Below are 20,535 nucleotides of genomic sequence, written 5' to 3'. Positions count from 1 at the left end.
CAAGGGGAAAGACCGTACCTGCCAACTTTACCACTCTTATCCTCAGGGTTAGGAATAGTCTCCAGTTCCGATTTTGAACTCTGAATATTTGTTTTAGGAATGAATGCTTGCTGTTTTCAGAAAGCTACGCTGCCTCCTTTGTGGACGACTGCAACTATTTTGTAATAGTCGCAACTTTTGCCAATCTTGAAAAGGATGTTTCCGGAATAACTGTCAATGATCCTTTAAGGATATGATCCCTTTTTACATTCAGTGATGTCATCTGCAGTTCTTTTATATAGCAATGAAAGGTCATTGCAGCCTTATCATTTTGAGGAGGAACCTTTCAGATGTTATCCATGATGATGCATTTCTGACCGGGGATCTTTTTGTACACTGCCCACTCACTTAAAACTTGCCCATTTTCCCCATCATTCTCCACATGCAAAACAGAGTCCAACTGGTTTTAGCATGCTGCCATTTATGCACTCTTATTTTTTAACATGTATTTTGTCTTACAGGAACAAATATATCTACGTTGGTACGTAGTGTTACTATATGCTATGATATATAAGCATTTTAAGGAGTTTTTAAACTGACCCTACAAAGTAATTAAATTTCATATTGGTATTTTCATTCATTCTTTGTTTTTGCCAATCTCACCCCTACTAGCTGCATCCTCTCTCCAGTGGGTCCCTTCTTTCATACCAGCCCTTTTGTTTTGGAATACCTACTCTGGCAGACTACTGTATACGATAGAGCTGTTATCTCTACTATTAATAGCAGCATGGCCATCTGTGGACCCATTTCTCTTATTAAAAAGCTGAGGCCTAAATAGCCTACAGATCTCTGTATGAGACTCGGGACTGATTAGTCATAGACTCATGTTTTACATCTAGATCTCTGTAAATTTCAGAGCATAGATGTGAGTCTCAAATAATTTGGGGATTAAAAATATATTATTGAACACAAATTGAGGACTTGCATGAGAAAAACTATTATTATTATTATTATTATTATTATTATTATTATTATTATTATTATTATTATTATTATTATTATTATTATTATTATGGTTTCTCAAAACAGGGTTTCTTTGTGTAGCCTTGACTGTCCTGGACTCACTTTGTAGAACAGGCTGGACTCGAACTCACAGTGATCCGCCTGTCTCTGCCTCCCGAGTGCTAGGATTAAAGGTGTGTGCCACCAAGCCCAGTGAGAAAAACATTAAGATACAAGTATGAGGGACAGAGTGCTGTTCTTTTATGTGTAATCCAAAAACAAGGGCATCAATTTATCCTTCATTTAACATAGATAGGCTTAACACTGTTAAAATTTACCTGAAATATCCACGATCCTATATGTGTGAGTATGTAAAGACTGCTAAGTCAAGCATCTGGTAAGACCCTAACAGGGTGGCTGAAGGCATAATGTCTCCCCAGAAAGACTGAGAACTTACCTTATAGTCAAATCTACATGCATATACTTCCTGTATTTTGCCTACATCTTTATTTTTCTCTGCACACTCTGTGGGGGGGGGTGGGGTGTGTGGATGTGTGGGTGTGGATGTTGTAAGTGAGCATTCACCTGTGTGGACATGTTTGCAGAGGTCAGATGTCAGCATCTGGCATCTTCCTCACTCACTTCTCTACCTTGCCTTATTTATGTATTTGGTTTTTTTGAGACAGGGTTTCTCTGTGTAGCCTTGTTTGTCCTGGACTCACTTGGTAAACCAGCCTGGCCTCAAACTCACAGGGATCTACCAGCCTCTGCCTCCCAAGTGCTGAGTTGAAGGCATGGGCCAGATCTTTCAGTTCTGGCAGAAACAGAAACTCTGGGAAAGAATGAGAGGCGCTGGGGAACAAGCTGAAGCTAAGGCCAATCTTTAAGAATTAATAAAAGGTCTTCCTGTTATTACTCTGGAAGCTGGCGCTCTGAAGAAAGTCTCCTTTTAGAATCTTTATGTGCTGCCGTAGCAGGTGTAAACTAATCCAGCCACTATGTGAATCCATAGACATTTCAAAAGCCTAACAGTGGATCTGTCATGTGACCCAGCTACCATATTTCAGAGATACTTGTATATCAATGTTTATTGCAGTACACTTTCAAAGTAGCCAAGTAATGGAACTCATAAAGGTGTCCAAAACTGACGCATGTACATGGCCACAGTAAAGAATGAAATTGTGTAATTTCAGGAAGAGGGGTAGATCTGGAAGCAGTCCTGTTGAGTGAATCCTGCCAGTTTCAGAAAGATAAATATTGTATATTTTCCTCTCATTTATTTTGCCTCATATATTCATTGAATATAGCTATGGAAGACCATGTGTGTATGTAAGGAAACTCCAGAGAAACAATGGGGAGAGGGGCAATAAAAGGGGCAAGAGAGGAATAAGAGGGAAAATATGCTTAACGTGCTATATATACTTGAATGAAAAAATGTTAATTAAATTAACAACCACATTGATATATAGCCTGTGTGTTCCTAGTCTCTCCATGACTTTAATCATAAAGGAATGTTGGCTCTTTTCAAAGGCCTTTTCTGCATCTCATGAGATGACTATATGGTTTCTGATTTTTATTCTATTTATGTGGTGGATTATGTGTGTTGATTTATGTATGTTCAACAATTTCTGCATCTCTGGGAAAAAGCCAGATCATGATGGAAAGCCATTTGGTAATTGAATTTATTTGCAAGTATTTCACTGTCTTTTTTTTTTTCTTTCTTTCCATCTTTGTTCATCAGAGATGTTGGCCTGTAATGTTCTTTCTTTATCTTGTTTTCAGATGGGGTGTTATTATTGCAAATAAAATTTGAAAAAATATTGCTTTTATATCATTGATCTTATAAGTCTATTTAAATTATTATTTAAATTTGGTAGGTCATATATATCTAGATACTTATTCATTTCTTTTAGGTTTTTCAGATTGATGGAATATAGAATTTTAAAACATGACATTATGAGTCTCTGAATTTCTTCAGTGCTTGTTGTATTGTCTCCTCTTTCATCTTTAATTTTGTTGATTTGGACCATTTCTACTTCTTATGGCTACTTTAGCAAATTGTTTATCAAACTTTATAATTTTAAAATTAATAATGATAGGAAATGATGGATATAGTCAAAAGACAAATGTGTCCTTTGAGTTTTACTTGAATATTAACAATGTTATTAGGTTTTGAGGACAAAATATTACACTAAATTGATTATTAATATTTTTTGTAGTTTTCTCACAAGTTTCTTACTATGTCACTGAAGAATTATTGATTAGTGAATTACAAAATTGCTCAGCTTGGATTCATTTAGGTTTTTCTTAAACTAAATTATAAAACTAAAGGAGAGAATTCTATACACGAATTAGTTATCTTTTTTCTGTTTTAATATAAGCTTCATGTATTTTGTTATATATTACCTCAACAAATAATATGAATTAATCTCTTAATTTTAGTAATTTGTGCTGTTTGGTGTAATCTAATAATAAGGAGATTTGCCTGAAAATCTGACTCTTGAATTTATATAGGAACACTAATTTTTAAATTGAAACAGGGGATTATTATTAGAGTGGAAATATCATATTCTACTTAGTACAACATTTGTTGGTGAATTTGGGCTTTGTTCCCAGAAATGTTAAATTACCTTGCTTAGATTTCCCATCCATTCTATGCTTCCATGTCCACTTTTCCCTCTTAATTCTTTCTTGGGATTCTTGCCAGTATCAACTAGTAAATGTGTACTTTAAGCTTTGAGGGGAAGAGATGTAGTAAATTGCTTCAGTTATCAAAATAAATATATCAAAATTGTGATTATCCACACTGTGCTTTTTCTCCTGGAAATCTTTAATCCCGGGAGAACTTCTTCAGTGGCTCCTTGGCACAAATTCCTCATGACAATTTTGCCCTGTTTCGCTCTAATATGTCCATGGGAAGTAGGTTGGTTTTAGTGAACTTTTAATGAATCTGCCTGACTCAAAATACAATAAAATATTCTACACACTGCCCCCCTCTCAAAAAATTCAAAGAACACATTCCTGGGTTTTGATAACCTTTTCTTTCTGTGATCCTCTCAATATCAACCCCAAACAAGTCTTCACCAGATGTTTTGGGTAAGTTGGCTTGCATCAACAGTTACTGGAATAAAACTAGACCATTGGTGATTTAAGAGATGACTTGCTTATATTTCTAGTAGTATACAATTTTTTTCCAAATGTATTTAATTGATAATCATTTATATCTTTTCTGCAACATTTCAGCTATACTCACGGGTTGTAGCATTACTTTCCTAGTTAGGATTACTATTGCTATGCTAAAACATTACGACCAAAAGTACATTAAGGGGGCTTACTCATGTACACCTCAGCCTGTCACTAAAAGAAGTCAGGACACCATGTCAACGAAGTCTGGAACCTGGGGGCAAGAGTTGATGCAGGGGCCATGAAGAGGTGCTGCTTACTGGCTTGTTCCTCATGGCTCGCTCAGCCTGTTTTCCTATAGAACCCAGGACCACCTGCCCAGGAATAACGCCACCCAGAATAGGATGGACCCTCTCCCATCTATCATTAACTTAAAAAATGCCCTACAGACTTGCCTGTAACCTTGCTCTTATTGATTCCTTTTCTTAATGGGAACTCCCTTTACCCAGACAACTCTAGCTTGTGTCAAGTTGACTTAAAACGAGCCAGCACAGAGAGCAAGTGAAACATCTTAAAATCTGACACCTGACCCATTGTAATTTCTGAGAAGTGGTCTTTGGAGTGGGGCAAATGTACATACTAAAGTTAAAGCAAATGTACACTCCAACTGTTGGTCTTGAATATTTTACATGACATGGCCAAGTTTCATTTCATAGCTGCCTTATGGTAATTTGCATCTGTTTCTTTGCCTTTTTTTTCATAGCTGTTGTGAACTTGGACAACTCTGTGGTTGACCTGGAGACCCTTCAAGCTCTTTATGAGAACGTGAGTAGAAGCAGTTCTCTCTGTGATCTGCTCAGTACACGTGTGAGTTCACATGTGAGCTGGCTGCTTTAATGTCCTCTGAGGAAACTCAATCTGCATGCCGTGAACTTAGTAGGTAGGGTTTTATATTTTCATAATGCTTTCTAGGAACATATTGGGCACATGTGTGGTTTCAAGATTTTCAAGGCCGACTGGAAAAGATGTTGCTTATGAAGTTACTCATATTTCTCCTTCTGAAAAAATAGCAGTGCTTGTGTGGGCACTGACTTCAGCCAAGCATTGCTCTGTACAACTTACAGATTTTGAATATTTGCTAGTTCTCAGCCTTTCAAAGTAAACTAATTTTACAATGTGTTAATATTTAATGCAGGACAAATTGAGACATGCGGACCCTGTGCGTAGCCTCTTTATATATATATATATATATATATATATATATATATATATATATATATATATAATTTATATATAAATATATAAATTATTTGCACGGCTTTATAATTTTTACTTCTGCCAGACAAAGTACCCTATCTCACCTTCACTCTGCTGGCTTTCAGAAACTGTTAATTTAAATATACTCCAAAGTGAAGCCATGATGTATTAATGTGGAATAGGTCTAATTAATATGCCCATTAAGTAAAATCCTTAGCATTTGTACTAAAAAATTTAATCTCATAGCAATTTTGTAGCCTAAGTGTATTGACCACACTTTGAAATGTATTCATCCCTCCATATTAACCAAGCAATTGTATCATTCACTTATTCTCACCTCATTGCTCCCAGCCTCACTATGGGCAACTGCTACTTACACTCTGTTTCTCCAAGTATAAACATGTTAGATTCTACATAGAAGTACAAACACTTGGTGTTTAGTTTTTTAATGCATGGTTTATTTCATTTAGCCTAATACTTTCAATATATTGCACCAAATAACCAATTTCTTTCTTTTTAAGGATCAAAAATATTGAGTGTGTGTGTGTGTGTGTGTGTGTGTGTGTGTGTGTGTGTGTGTGCATGTACACACTGGTTATCATTTTATTCATTTATCTGTTAGACATAGCATGATGCTGTTAATTTGGATATTATGAACAGTGGTGTAGTGACCATGGGAGAGCAGATATATGTCTCCTAAACATACTGGCATTAAATCTTTTGAGTCAGACTGTAGAACAAGAGTCATAGTTCATGTGGTGACTTTACACTTAGATTTTGAGGGAGATCCATGCAGTTTACCGTTATGGCAATCCTAATTCACACCCATCACAAACAGTATTTGGTATTCACTGACTTCCCTCCCTCCCTCCCTCCCTCCCTCCCTCCCTCCCTCCCTCTCTCCCTCCCTCTCTCCTCCTCCTCCTTCTTTTTTGGTTTTCTGAGTCAGGGTTTCTCTGTGTAATATCCCTGGCTGTCTTGGAACTCTCTTTGTAGACTAGTCACGCCTTGAACTCACAGAGATCCACCTGCCTCTGCCTCCTGAGTTGCTGGGGTTAAAGGCCTGCACCACCAGGCCCTGGCTTTCTTCTTTTTATATGTTGCTATTATGGAAGATGTGAGAGGCCATTACATTATGGATTCAGTTTATATTTCTCTAATTATTAGTGATGCTGAATAAATGCCTGCTGGGTAATTCTTTGTCTTAAACATTTATTGGGGAATTCTGGTGGCACACAGAGGAAGGGGAGGTAGGCTCTCTGATAGGCTGTGTCATATGGTGGGGGAGGAGATCCCCTTTTGTCAGAGGTCTAGGGGAGGGGAAAAGGTCAGAAGAGGGACAGAGGGTGAGAACAGGAATATACAAGCAAGGGGATAACTTTCAGGATGTAATCAAAATAAATTGTAATCAATTAAAATTTTAAAAAGAACTATTTACTGAGATCATTGATCCAGTTCTCAACTGGATATTTTGTTTTGTTTTGTTTAGCTGCTTGAATTTATTCTATATCTTGAATGTACACTCTACCAGACATGGACATTACTTGCTAATATGTATCACTTCATGATTAGTGTTAATAATCACTAGTAGTTTTGCATGGTTAACTTTCATACTGTTAATAATTGGCTTTCCACACTGTCATTGCAGATGCCCTGTGTTCTGCTTAAAACTATTAGTTACACCATCAAGTTCTCTGCTTGTGGATGCTTTGTGCTAGTTATTAGTATCCTAAAGAAGTTCATCTTTAAAAAAACACTTTTGATAACTCTTGTAAGACCTGGGTCTAGTGTTGATCTCCTTCTTGAGCTTGGGTTTGTCAGAATGTTCTGGTTGACTTGTTTAGCATTGTAGTATGATTGTTTGTGTTGTAGCTGGTTTGTTTAGTGTTATAGTTGGATTCTTTGTTTAGTTGGTTCGGTTTGTTGCTAGTGCTGTTTAGTTTGCTGAAACTAAGTGCCACTCAGTAGCCCTGACTGACCCTGATCCTCCAGAGATCCACCCACCTCTGCCTCCCAAGTGAGTTCTAGGAGCAAGGGAAAGCATCTCCACACATGTAGTTTTCATATCTCCTCCATTTCTAAAAGATGGCTTTCTTGGATAAAGTATTAAAATATTATCAGATGACGACTCCTCCTCCTCCTCCTCCTCCTCCTCCTCCTCCTCCTCCTCCTCCTCCTCTTCTTCTCACCAATTTAAAATTTTCATCTTACAACAGGGTTTCTCCTGAAGGCTCTACTAAGAGTCATAGTGAGACCTTTGTTTCTTTCAGCTTTATTGTTTGTTTTATATCTACTCGTGTGTGTGTGTGTGTGTGTGTGTGTGTGTGTGTGTGTGTGTGTGTTCGTGCATGTACACTCATGCATGACTTTGCTTGTGTGTGGAGGTCAGAGCACATGTTTCTGGACTAAGTTCTTTCTTTCTACGCTGTGAGTTCTGAGGATGGAACTCAGATCACCGTGCTTGGTAGCAAGTGCCTTTGACCCCTGAGCCATTTCATTACCCCTTGTACATTTCTAATCTCTTGCTACTCTAAGCTTTCTCGTCTTGCTTTGTTTTTGCTTTGATATCTTTTGTCTCAGTTCTTGGTGAGCTCCTCTTTGGATTGGGTTTGGCTGGAGGTCTCTGACCCTCCTGTACCTGGATATTGGCTTCTTTGCCCAGATCTGCCATAATTTCAGGAAATACGCTTTCTTGCCCTCTTTAATTTACTTCCTCTTAAATTCTTAGTATGCGTTGGTTAGTGTACACTTGATGGTGTCCTTTAACTCCTGTGGATTTCTTCATTCTTTTTCTCTTCCTCTTTTGTTCCAAATAAAATAAGAACTGATTGTTCAGTGAAGACCTTGTTTTTGGAGTAGCCTGTGGCAATCTTCATCTGTTGGACTTCCTTCAGAAGTCTAACTTTTAGTCCTGTGTCCGAAGTTTTATTTTCATTGTATCTATATATTCTTGGGGTTTGTTTGACTTTAAGGAAACTAATCTAAATATTTGTATTCTTTTATAGATTTCCTTTTTTTTTTAGAGGGGTCCATTGCTAAAGCTTTTTAATTACCTTTAAAGGCATCTTGTTTTCATATGTTCTGGCTGTGCACATTTTCTGATTTCACTATTTAGCTCATTACTGTAGACAGTCTACATGGAAATGAGTCTAGGCAGGCTCAACTTGATTGATTACTGTGCTCTTTGCTTTTTTTTCCCCCCTCAGAGTTCTGGCTGGACAGCTGTTCAATCTCTATAACACTACAATCACTTCTGGTTGGGCCAGGAGACAGGGCAAAGTCCCCAGCCAGGTGGTACCACTGTTCTAGTTCAGCAGCTCAGTAGTATTAGTTGATAGGCCTGGGTTAAAAAAAAATTCTTTGTGTGTAACTAAGTGGAAGTATGTTATACCCTAGTTGCCGGATAGGAACATCTATGAACACGTACAATTCATGTCACTTTCATTGTGACATAGTCACAATAAAACCACCAATCATATTTAAAGGGTTCATGCTCTTCTATTTATCACCGTTTCCCCATTTAAAAGCTCTCTTTCTTCATGCTTGGGTTCCTCTAGCATCTTTACACTTCGCCTAATGAGGCAGGTCATCATTTTTGGACACAGACCCTTTCATTCGGGAACTTTCTTAATATTTTTTTTTATCTTAGCGTGTTTGCATTTCATCCTTGTCTCTAGAGCCCATCCTTTTACTGGACAGAGAACTATGAACTAACAATTTATTTCAGCATAGTAGAAACCTGCAGTTGTCTCTTTCTCCATTGCTTCCGGTGATAAGCCTACCATGGCTGCTGTACTGTGAGCAAAGTTGTCTCCTTCTCCTGGTTGGTATTACAGTTACTTCTTCATTTTGCCTTAATTGGACTCATTACAGTATAGCCGGCGTTGCTTTCATTGCACGTACTCTCAGTGGAGTTAATGGCTTCTGATTCTGTGTGTTTTCATGTTTAAGAATTTCCATCCTTTACTATTTAACCAGCTACTGTTTTCTAAGTGCCCCCCCTTCTCCTTTATAAGTTTTACATGAAACAGTTGAAATATTTTGCACAAGTTCCTGAGAATATGTTCATAATTTAGTTTTCAGTATGATTTTTTTTCTGTTCATTATATTGGATACCTCACTGATTTTTTTTTTTTTTGGTCATCTTTGTTCATCTCTTTAAACCTTTCAGCAAAAAGGGTGTGATTTCTCATTTATTGTTTTATCAAATTTTACTCAGTTTTCAATAATTGAAAATTTAAACACCACATATTTTTAAAAATTTTTAAACTTTTACTTCAAATTTAATGAACTATGGTTAAGCAATTGACACAGAGACACTTTTAAAAGATAACCCCAGCTCGGCATGGTGGTGCATGCCTTTAATCCCAGCACTTGGGGAGAGGCAGAGGCAGGTGGATCTCTGAGTTAGAAACCAGCCTGTTACACAAAGTGAATCTAGGACAGCTAAGATTACACAGAGAAGCCCTGCTTTTGTTTTTTGTTTTTTTAAATAAATCTATGATCTATCAAGAAATTTCTGCTTCATAGTGAAACTCGGTCTGCATAATAGGGAAAGAAAAAAATGTAGGGGCTGGAACTTATAAAAATGTTTACATTTTAAAGACATCTCCAAAGGGAAATTGGTAGACAATATAGAGACAGTTTAAAGAGAAATAAACGTGTCTGTCCAATAAACATTTGGAAAACCTCTACTCTTAATAGTCAATGGGCAAAATAAAGTAAGACATCAGTGAGATAAGTTCTCTTCAATCAAGAAGTCTGATGGCTTTGCAAAACTAAGAAAAACAAATGTGGAGAAGTCAAAAGCAAGCACACTTTACATACTTTATCGTACAACCCTCATGAAAGCAATTTGGCACAATCTGAAGGAATCGAAGATGCACCGAATGTGCAAGCCTGGAATTTTCCCCTTCATGCTACACTCCCAGCAGACTGCCAACCACCACACACATTTATATAAGTTCAGCACACGGGGCCACTCATATGTGTCCGCTATCTGAATGCAACCCCGAGACAAATTGACCTAGACCAGAGGAATTTTAAAGTCAAATTTAAAGCCATTAAACTTTAGAACAGTTTGTTTCACGTGAGAAAAGCCGCCTGCCCCCTCTTCTTGCTTCCCCTTGTTTCATGTGAATCTAAATATAAATACAGTGAACATAAACCCAAGCTAATATTATCATTGTGCAACTAATGTGGAATAATATTTTCCATATGAAGCAATGTGTGCTGCCCTTGTTATTCTTACGATGACTCGAGAAAACCAGAAAACCAAGTAGAAAGAGGAAAATATTGTCTTTGCCGTTCCTGGAAAGTAGCTGAGCCTTTTGGGTACAATTTGCTGTCTTTCTCTCCTTCGCATTGTCTTTGTCAGCCCCTATTCATCCGAGAGGGGCTGGGAACGGGAGTTGGTGTGGCTGTGGTACTCGTATCTGCAATGTAGTCTGTTTCTCTGTAGTTTTTAACGTTTCTTCCATCTCATCCTGTAGCATTCTCCTTGAACTGATCAATGTTAAAGGGGAGCCTCCTTCTAGTGAACTCCCACAGCTTTTACTTGACCGTATCTTAATTTCTCTTTCACTTCGGGGGGACAGTTTGGCTGTGTCTGAGGTTCCTGGGTGGTTATTTAGCGCTCGCTGTCTCTTGAATGCATTGGCCGGCCGCTTCTTCACCTCTCAGTTACGTGAGGTGAAACGTGTTGGTGAGCTTCCCGTGGGTCCTTGAGCGTCACATGTTGCGTCTCTTCTCCACTGGTGAGGTTCACTGCTGAAGTTTGATTATGAGTTGTCTTGGTGTGGGTCTCTGTTTTACCTTATCATGATAACCAGACATCTGAAAGGGCGGTGAATGTTGGTTACCAACTTGCTTGGATTTAGGACCACCATGGAAACAACCTCTGAGCATGCCTTTTGAGGAGTCTCTACTGACGTGAGAAGGCCCATAGTGAATATGAGCAGTACCATTCCAGGGTCGACGATCCTGGACATCATAAGAAGGAGAGAGCAAGAGGAGCACTTACACGGGTCATTCTCTGGCTCCTGACTATGGACACCATACCATCAGTCACCTCAAGCTTCTACAGCTGTGACTTTGCCTCGGTGACGAATGGTACACTGAGACAAAATAAACCTTCCCTTCCTTTTATCAGATATTTTGTCCCATCCACAAGTAAATAACCAATAAATGTTGTAACAAGACAGAGTACCAACTGTTAGGTTATATGATACACACACACACACACACACACACACACACACACACACACACACACTCACGTATGGATATGAAAGAAAAGGGGTTGAGGAAAAAGAGATCAATATGAATTTTCAGAAAATTTGAACCTGCCTATTAGCAGAGAAAATAACAAGCATGGAATTGGGTTTTTAAAGAAGGGTGTTAGGTGTGAGGGTGCCATTTAAAAATGAATAAGAGAAAGAAAAAAAGAAAAGGACTATTTTTTTTTCTCATTGCTTAAAGTGAATTTCCCATGTGAGATCTGGAATCTGGAGCAGTGTCCATCATGCCCCTGGGGACATGGCGCCATTACCCCCGTCTTTAGCAGCGTTCTCTCTTATGATAGAGTGAGGAGGTGCTGGCCAGGGGAAGAGAGAGTAGGTAGGCAGCCTGCAGGAGGTAGTTAGGAGGTCATGTCCTCTTTTGTTTCTTCAAGTGTCATTATTACTAGTCTAGCCTTATATGGAGTTGAACTTCTTGGATGTTTATATTTAGAAATTTCCTGATATTTGGCCAAGGTTTAGCCACTGTTTTTCAGTTCCTCTCTCTGTTCCTTTCTCCCTGGGTTCAAGCATCGAATGTTTTGGCTCTTTGCGTCCCACAGTTTTTATAAGGTCCTTTCAAGTTTCTTTTATTATTATTATTTTATTTAATCACTTTACAGCTAGATCCTAGCCCCCTCCCCCTCTCCTGCAGCCCTGCCCTCATACCCAGTTCCAAATCAGGCAACAGAGTCATAGCTGCCTCTTACTCCCATTGTTAGGGGGGGACCCAGATGATGGCTGTGCTCTACATCCATTACTTATGTGTAGGAATCTCCGTTTGGACCTTGCAAGCTCTTTGGTTGGTGGTTCAGTCTCTGTGAGCTCTCATGGGCCCAGGTTAGTTTACTCTGTAGGTCCTCTTGTGTCCTTGACCACTCAATCCTTTCTCCTACTCTCCCACAAAATTCCCTGAGCTGGGCCTATTATTTGGCTGGGGGTGGGTGGTGGTGGTGGCTCTGCATCTGTTTCCATCAGTTGCAGGATGAGACTCTCAGATGACAGTTATGCTAGGCTCCTGTCTGCAATCAGAGCAGAATATCCTTAATAGAGTCCGGGTTGGCTCCCTCCCATGTGGTGGGTCTCAAGTTGGGCTAGTCATTTGGTTGCCATTCCTTTTTAGGTTTCTTAAATTTTTTTTTCTATTCCTCAAACCTGTTACTGTCTATAGTCCTAATCCCAAGTTTGAATCTTTCTTCTGTCTATTCAAATCTGTCTTTGAATACCCCTAGTGGAAGGTTCCTCTTAGTTATTGGACTTTTCAGCACCACAATTTCCTTCTCATTCCTCTTATTATTTTCTTTCTCTTTATGGATGCTATCATTTTGACTCTGCATCATTTTTCTTAACATTTTTCCATCTTTTTCCGTTGAGATGCTTAAAAATTATTTTTGCGCTAGGTAATAACTGACCACCTTCTGTTTTTGAATAGCCACTGTCTCCTGCTTCTTGAAAAATCCATTTAGTTATTTTTACTGAGAATCTGATTTTTATTTAGAATCAACGCATTCACCGTTTTTTTGTCACTGCTGTTGTTTACTTTGGGATGTGTTGTCTTGGGGCTAATTATCAGACTGTGGTGGATTTAAGCTTATTTCTAAGCTCCCAGCCTTATTCTGGCAATGTGTGACCATTTTCTGACTCTTCCCCCAATGTCTGCCCTTGCTTTCATGTGCTGCCTCCCAAAAGCTGAAAAGGAGAAAGGAGCTATATGGAAACAAACTGTGGTCATTTACAGCATTTGGAGTTGACTTCAGCCAGTCAGGGAGGAGATGCTGTGTGGGAGGTGCAGTGATGGTACCCCTTTTCTGTGAACCTGCATGCTCCACCGTAAGATGCAGCGAGCAATCCACAGAACGCTGGTGTCTGAAGCACTGCATCCCTTTCTTTGTTTTGTAAGTGCATGACCAGATTCACCAAACTGAAAGCCCAGTGCTTCCCCAGTTGCAAACTTGAAACAGACCCCAGAGACACAAAGAGGTTGCACCAAGGATATTTTGCTATGACTGGTTTTGTCTAGGTGATAAATCTAATTTCTGATGTGCTTCATACTATGCTGTATTTCTAGAAGCCCACCTTGAAGTGTTGAGATTTAAAATTAAATATTCAATTGAAATAAATATATTTTATCATATTAGCCTTTATATAATGAAGTGTATTTCTAACTAGTGCTTCAAATCCCTTGCCTATTATTTAAATATCTATTCCTCAGCTTGGGGTTGACATCTGCTGGTTGTATTTTCCTCTGAGAGTAGATCTCATTTTCCTGTGCCTTTGGTATATTGGATAATTTTAGGTAATACTTATGCATGTATTTCATTATCCTCTGCACGAAATATAACACTTAAATGAAATCAGTGCTCTTTCTTCGTTGTTTTTTTTTTCATGAAAAAGAAATTTGATTTGCTTTTAAATACCTGCTGCCAAGGATTCATTTTCAACAGCAGACTCAGTGAAACCCTATTGTGTTTGTAGCCCATATAGAAAAACACACTGCCTCACTGAGAAACAATTGTAGGTGAAAATAAAACACGGTGGCAGAGCACATGGCTGAGTGGATAAACCTGTTTGCTATGTAAATGTGAGCACAGAGTTTCCCCAGAACCTGTGTAAATGCAGGGTGGGCATGGCAACCATCTGCATTTCCAGAGCTGAGAAGGCAGAGAAGTGGATAGCTAAAGCAAGGAGCAAGCTGGCTAGCTGGACTAGTCATATCAGAGAGCTCTGGGTTCGATTGAGAGAACCTGCCTCAAAGAACTGGGTGGGGACTGAACAGAGAAGACTCTTGCCATTGATGTTTGGACGTCCTCATGCATTATCACCTGTCTGTATATAAATTTGCATGCACACATGTGTATTTGCACTTGCGCGGACACATGTGCCCAAACACATGTGAACAAGCATACGGTCACACACACACACACACACTAAATACACAATTTAAAAAAAAAACATTCAGAGCCATTAGATATGTCTAACTAAATGATATTCTTTAAGTGGAGGATATATTTAGCTGAATCTTTCCTTCACTTGGTTAGACTAGTAAGGAAAAGAGTATATAATTTGAATAGTGCACTAACAAGACAGTTGCAGTAAATCCAGGCTTGCAGAAATGTGTATCAAAAGATGTCATGGGATACACATATCATGCAGTTTTAACATCACAATACAGTCAGTTTGTGTGTGTGTGTGTGTGTGTGTGTTTGTGTATGTGTGCATGTGTATGTGTTTGTTTATTCATTAATGTATGCCTAAGTGAAAGCCAAAGTGTAGTATTGAGATTATCTTTTTCATTTGCTTTCCAACCTGCCAGTTCGGGTTCAAATAATAAACAGAAGCTACAGAATAATATAAAAAGTAAAGTTTATCACAATATAATGATTGTGACATGGTAGGAGAATACAATATTAAAATGACAGCTCTCACCATACCTGGGGAAGGACAGATCTTGAAGGAGGCCCTTCAAGGCTGTGAGCAGAACTCCCTGGGGAAGGTGAGTTGCAGCCTACTGTCTGGGCCACTGCTGACAGGTAATCAGGAAGCAGGCTTTCCTGTGGTAGGTAGACAGACTCATGGGCACTCTCTCCAGAGTTAGCGTGCTGTAGTAGTTAAGATAACCTGGAGTTATGAGTATGTTTACAGAGTCCAGGAAACAAACCTCAGGGGCCAGGTGGGCAATGGCAGTTTTAGGATGAGTATAAGTGGTCAGGGAGCCTCAGCCATAGTTGCTAGGCTCCCAATAGGCCTTGCACAACGCGTGGCTGTGGGGTCGTGCCAGGCTACACTCCTGTCCTCTGAGAAAAGGCAGACAAGGCTGCATAGGTGTCGGAAGACAAATGCTTTTTCTGATGCAGACCCTCTAGCGCCTCCTATTGGCCAAACCTAATTCTCTGTAAAGAAGGAGGTGCTAAGTGCTCCCCCACACTTTTATCCTCCAGTATGTTCCAGGAAGTAAACTGAGAGGTGAATATCAGCAAGTGGCAGAGATGACACAGGGGATTGAGGTTTGTAGAAATATTGTTTTATGTGGCATGTGAGTCATATGTTATTTGTGACTCCACATGAAATATTTTATCGCCACAAAGGGTGTCTGGAGAAAGGTCACAATGCATATGCTTAGGCTTGGCGTAAATTCTCTTTGGAAATCTTTACTATGTTAGCTTATTTATGATAGTTTAAGTAAAGATACCTGAGTAAGATATTTTTTGTATGCTATCTTGAATATGCTTAAATGTGTCTTACAAATTAGGCTATTTGAGGGGGCATGCAAATTTTATCTAGGAAAAAAGTAATGTTTTAATTCCATCTTGTCACAAATATATGAGAGGTGATTTTTCATAGCATTCCAGTACTTAACCCTTGGGGACAAAATATACAGCTAGTGTGAATGCCTTCTCCTAAATACACTCTCTTTTTGCCAGATGCTTAAATGCCAATGGACTGTTTTAAAGTAGATGTATTTGATCTCTGTGAAACAGATGGAAGTATTTGTTATACAAACCTTATTTAGAAAGTAATCTTTTTTTTCCCCCCTGATTGCATATGTTTGGCAATGAGCTTTCCCTTCTAGATGTGAATGAATTTTGGGCAGTTTCCAAATCTAAACACACTCTAATTTCAAAAACCACAATCCTGAGGGCCTGATTCCTGTTTATCGAGGAATTAAGACTTCGTGAAAACCACATAGTTACTATATACAGTCCGCTGTAGTGAGGTTTTAAAGACATAACTCTTCATAGTTTATTTAGGGTTATTGAGTATCATTAAGTTCACAGAGTCAAGTCTTTGCAGCATATAGTTAGTTACGTGTATATTTTGCTTCTGCTTCTTAAAATATCCTCCTATTATGAGCTCTTGAGTTTATGGGGAGAGTAGAGAGGGGTCCTGGTGTAGAAGGGGGAGCGCTATCAAAGTGCACTTTTTACTTTTCTTTAACGTATTGGACGATTGACATTACATCTAAATGCATCTGAAATATCCATGGACAACTATGAGTCAAAACAAATTTTTTTTTAAATTTTTTCATTTTATTTTGTGTTGAGAAAAAAATGAACTAAAGAATCCTTACTTGTCTTGAAGGAAAAGTATTAAAACGAAGCCAAAGCTTGGAAGTCAATCCTATTAAAAGTTCAAATGAAGAAAAATGTGAATAAAGATAGGAAGGGAACAAATTCTATACCCCTGTGTGATTAGCTGACTCTAATCCAATTTAAAGGATGGAGGCCTGGGGGGCGGGGAGGCAGGTAGGGCAGAAAGAATGAAAACTCTACATTTACACTTCTCAGGATTAGATTTCACAGGCATACTTTATAGTTTTAGTAACCTTCACTTAGGGTGGTGCTTGACATACCAGCACACTTTAATCTGGAAGAGGGCTGGAGTGTGTGTCACATGATACAGCACCCTGAAAAGCGTATACCGTGTTGCCTTAGTGCAAATGAACTGGCCCAACTGTCTGTGTTCCTCTAGCTTCCTAGAGGGATTTAATTGATTCACGTTGTAAGCAACGTTTAACCATCAGGTTCTACAGGACTTTCACAAGGGCAAGTCTTCTAAAGCTCAACTCTGCTGTTTCACTGTTCTGTTGAGTTGGTTCACGTAATCTCTGTGAAGCGTGCTCACGTTCACCTGTAAATATACTGAAGGTGAGTTTCAGAATTAAAATCGGAAGGCTGTAGACTTTGAATCACTCACAGATTGGTTCCATGGGCCTAATAAAAAAAAAAAACGACCCCCCCCACAAAGATCATACAGTTACCGCGCTTGTTCAATAACCAACTGTGTTGCCTGAATTCCTAGGAAATGAGCTAAGCTGATTAGCATTGCTGCAGTTGTAACTAGAGAGTGGCGTTGGTTGGTCATACCTGCTTTTCCTGTTTTAATGTCATGTTAGACATTGACTGGAGCACCTTTCAGGAGAGCCCTGAGCATCCCTCAAGGTTGCTGTACCCTTGGACAGTCCATTGCTAATTGTTATTTGCATTAGACCTGTGCTGTGCACTTCTCTTTCAGTTTTTTGTTTGTTTGTTTGTTTGTTTGTAAAGAATGGAAGCTTCCTGGTTTGAGTTTTGGCTTTGCATGTATGTTTGTTTTAAGTTCTATACAGCTTTGGCTATTTTACCATCACTTGGCTCTCTGCCCTCCCACCATCTGGCTGCATTCAGTTCCTTCAGGGTGCTCAGACTCTCACGCTTGAGCATCGGTGAGTCTCTCTCTGAGACCCTCTTCTTGAAGAAAGGTCATCGGACCTTTAGTTCCCCTTCCTCCCTGCTTTCTTGGGACTGTTCCCTTGTGTCAGATGTTTTATGGGTTTGCATTGTAGTGGTTTTCCTCCTCCTCCGTGTTACTCACTGCTCCCTGTTCTCCACTTGTCCGGCCTGCGTATTGTGCATACACAGTCACTTGATCCTCGTCATCCTCAGCTTCTCTACCCTCATGAAAATTCCTCCTTTAGTGTTATCTGTCCTTGACATGCAGTAAGTGCACCAAAACCAGTTACCAAGCGGAGACACATAAGCATTTATGGTATGTGTTTAGCATACCAGCCTGAACAAATTCCTTTAGATAGTATTTGTTTTTAAATACCAGGTTTTGGAGCTAAAGAGATGGCTCAGTCAGTAAGTGCTTCCCACAGAAACATGAGGCCTGGAGTTCAACATCTGCAGCACCCATATCAGCAGCTGGGCCTAGCAATACCTGTCCAGGATCCCAGTCTCACATCTGCAGCACCCACTTCAACAGCTGGGCTTTGCAGTATCTGTCCATGACCTCAGGACTGGGGAGGCGGGAACCAGAGGATCCCTAGACCTCACTGGCCAGCCAAGCCAGTCTAGCAGCAGCAGCAGCAGCAGCAGCAGCAGCAGTAAGCTATAGACTCAGCAAGAAACCGTGTCTCAAAAAATAAGGTATACAGGGGGAGGAAATCCCCCTCAGGAACAGTCATAGGGTAGGGGTATAAGGGAAAAATGGGAGGGAGGGAAGAATGGGAGGATACAAGGGATGGGATAACCATTGAGATGTAACAAGAATAAATTAATAAAAAATTAAAAAAAAAAAAGAAACAAGATGCAGTATAAAAAAAAAGTGACAATCACAGAAGACATTCATTGTCAATTTCTCACCTCCACTTTCACAGACACACTCACACATGAGTGCTCACGTAAACCTGAATTTGTATGTGTACACACACATACTATATAGGCAACTAGGCATTTTATAATCATAACTTGCATAATAATGAGGTACTGACCCCATGTTCCACAAAACTAAGGTAAGAGCTTTTTTTATTTTTTTAGAATTTCAATTCTGTTATCTGAAATGTCAGATATATATATATAGAACATATATTAATCATATCCAAGCCAAATCTCCCCTCCCGTTCCCCAAATCCACCCCCTGCCCGCTTCCACGCATGCTCTCTCGGCTCTCTTGGCTTCCTTGTTCTTATTCTTATTCTCTAAGCTCAATGAGTGTGGTTCCTTCATGACAGTGGGTTGGTTCATTCATCACAGTACAGTCAACCTACTAACAGCCACCTCTCTGAGGAAAAGCAATCCCAACAGCCCCCGGAAGCCATCAGTTGCCAATAACTCCCTGCTTAGGGGTTGATCCCTGGGAGCTGCACCCACCCATGATGGAACGGCAAGTGGCTTGATCTCTTGTAGGTTTCATGTGGGCAACCTTGGCCTCTGTGAGTTCAGGAGCGCAATAGCCATGTCATGTCCAGAAGATCACATTTCACGTCACACTTCCCCACTCTCTGGCTTTTTCTACTCCTTCTTCCAAAATGTTTCCTGAGCGCAAGGCAGGAAGGGGTTGATGTAAGTGTTCCATTTAGTACTGAACCCATGAGCAGTCACTTACTCCCCGTACTTTGGCCAGTTGCAAGTCTTTACATTGACTTCGGCCCACTGCAAGAGGATATTAATGGCATCACCAAGTTATGGACTGATATATCTGCTCTGAGTTGAAAGGTGCCTTCTCAGATCCCTCTGGCTCTAGCAGGGCCATGTGGGAAAGGAGCTGGCGGAAGCCACTGTGCTCTGTGGCCCCTGTGCTTTGTATGATTCCTGTTCATGGGGAAGGAAACTCTGCACCTTGACCTGTTCTGGTCTTGAGGGTCCTATAACTATATGATGGATGTGAGAAGCAGCATTTCAAGATGTATGTAAAACAATAATGCATATTAACACTTAGAAAATATGTTATATAGTATGTACATTTTATTTTCTAATTTAAATTCACTGCTGTGAAATACTTTCTGTGTATACTTACCCTAAGTTGGAAGGAAAGCATACTTTCTTTGTGCATCTAAAATTGTCCACCCAGAGTTCATATACTAACTTGAATATTCTTGTTTTTATTTTCATATTTAAAAAACCCACAAACTATAAGACACATTAAGCCCCCTTTCCCCTAGAAAAACAGGGTTAGGTCATAAGGGCCATAGTAGTTGGAGGAGGGAAAACATGATACCCAACTACAGCTGGGAGCCCAGACATCACTTGAATATCAACAGGAGGGGAGGTGGGGGGGGGTGGGGGGGTGAGAGGGTGGGGGCGCTACAGTATTCTGTCTGCATCAAAGTCACATTCCTCAAGAATTCGGGCCTAGATACTGACATCCTTTTGGTCCATACTGACCAAAATTAAGAGATATTTAATGTTTCTATTACAGAGAGGGAGGAAGGGAGAGAGACAGAGAGAGGAGGGAGAGACGCCGCAGTGGCGTCCATCTTCATTCCATAGAGAAGTAGACAGAGACATAGTCCTCAATAAATATGTCTGCAGTCCTTCAGTGCTGCCTTAATCCTAGCTTTGATCCGTGCTTCTATTTCTTCTCATGTTTGAGTTCTAAATGTAAACCTTCTCCAATAGTAGGAATACTTGTTTGTGTC

The 20,535-nt window shown here is 39.6% G+C and overlaps 1 protein-coding gene across 1 annotated transcript in view; it reads left to right on the top strand.

Moving 5' to 3' along the window:
• Window positions 1-20,535, top strand: part of FMN2 (formin 2) — a 300,168-nt gene that overhangs the window by 143,829 nt on the left and 135,804 nt on the right. The window contains exon 8 of the mRNA XM_084792663.1: window positions 4,868-4,929. Coding sequence (XP_084648789.1) covers window positions 4,868-4,929 — 62 coding nt within the window. The remainder of the gene's footprint in view (window positions 1-4,867; window positions 4,930-20,535) is intronic.

This window comes from Acomys minous (genome assembly GCF_964271855.1).
Source record: "Acomys minous genome assembly, chromosome: 1".
In the NCBI taxonomy this organism is placed as follows: domain Eukaryota; kingdom Metazoa; phylum Chordata; class Mammalia; order Rodentia; family Muridae; genus Acomys; species Acomys minous.
Note: the sequence above shows the minus strand (reverse complement) of the source record. Positions and strands in the feature narration are given on the sequence as shown.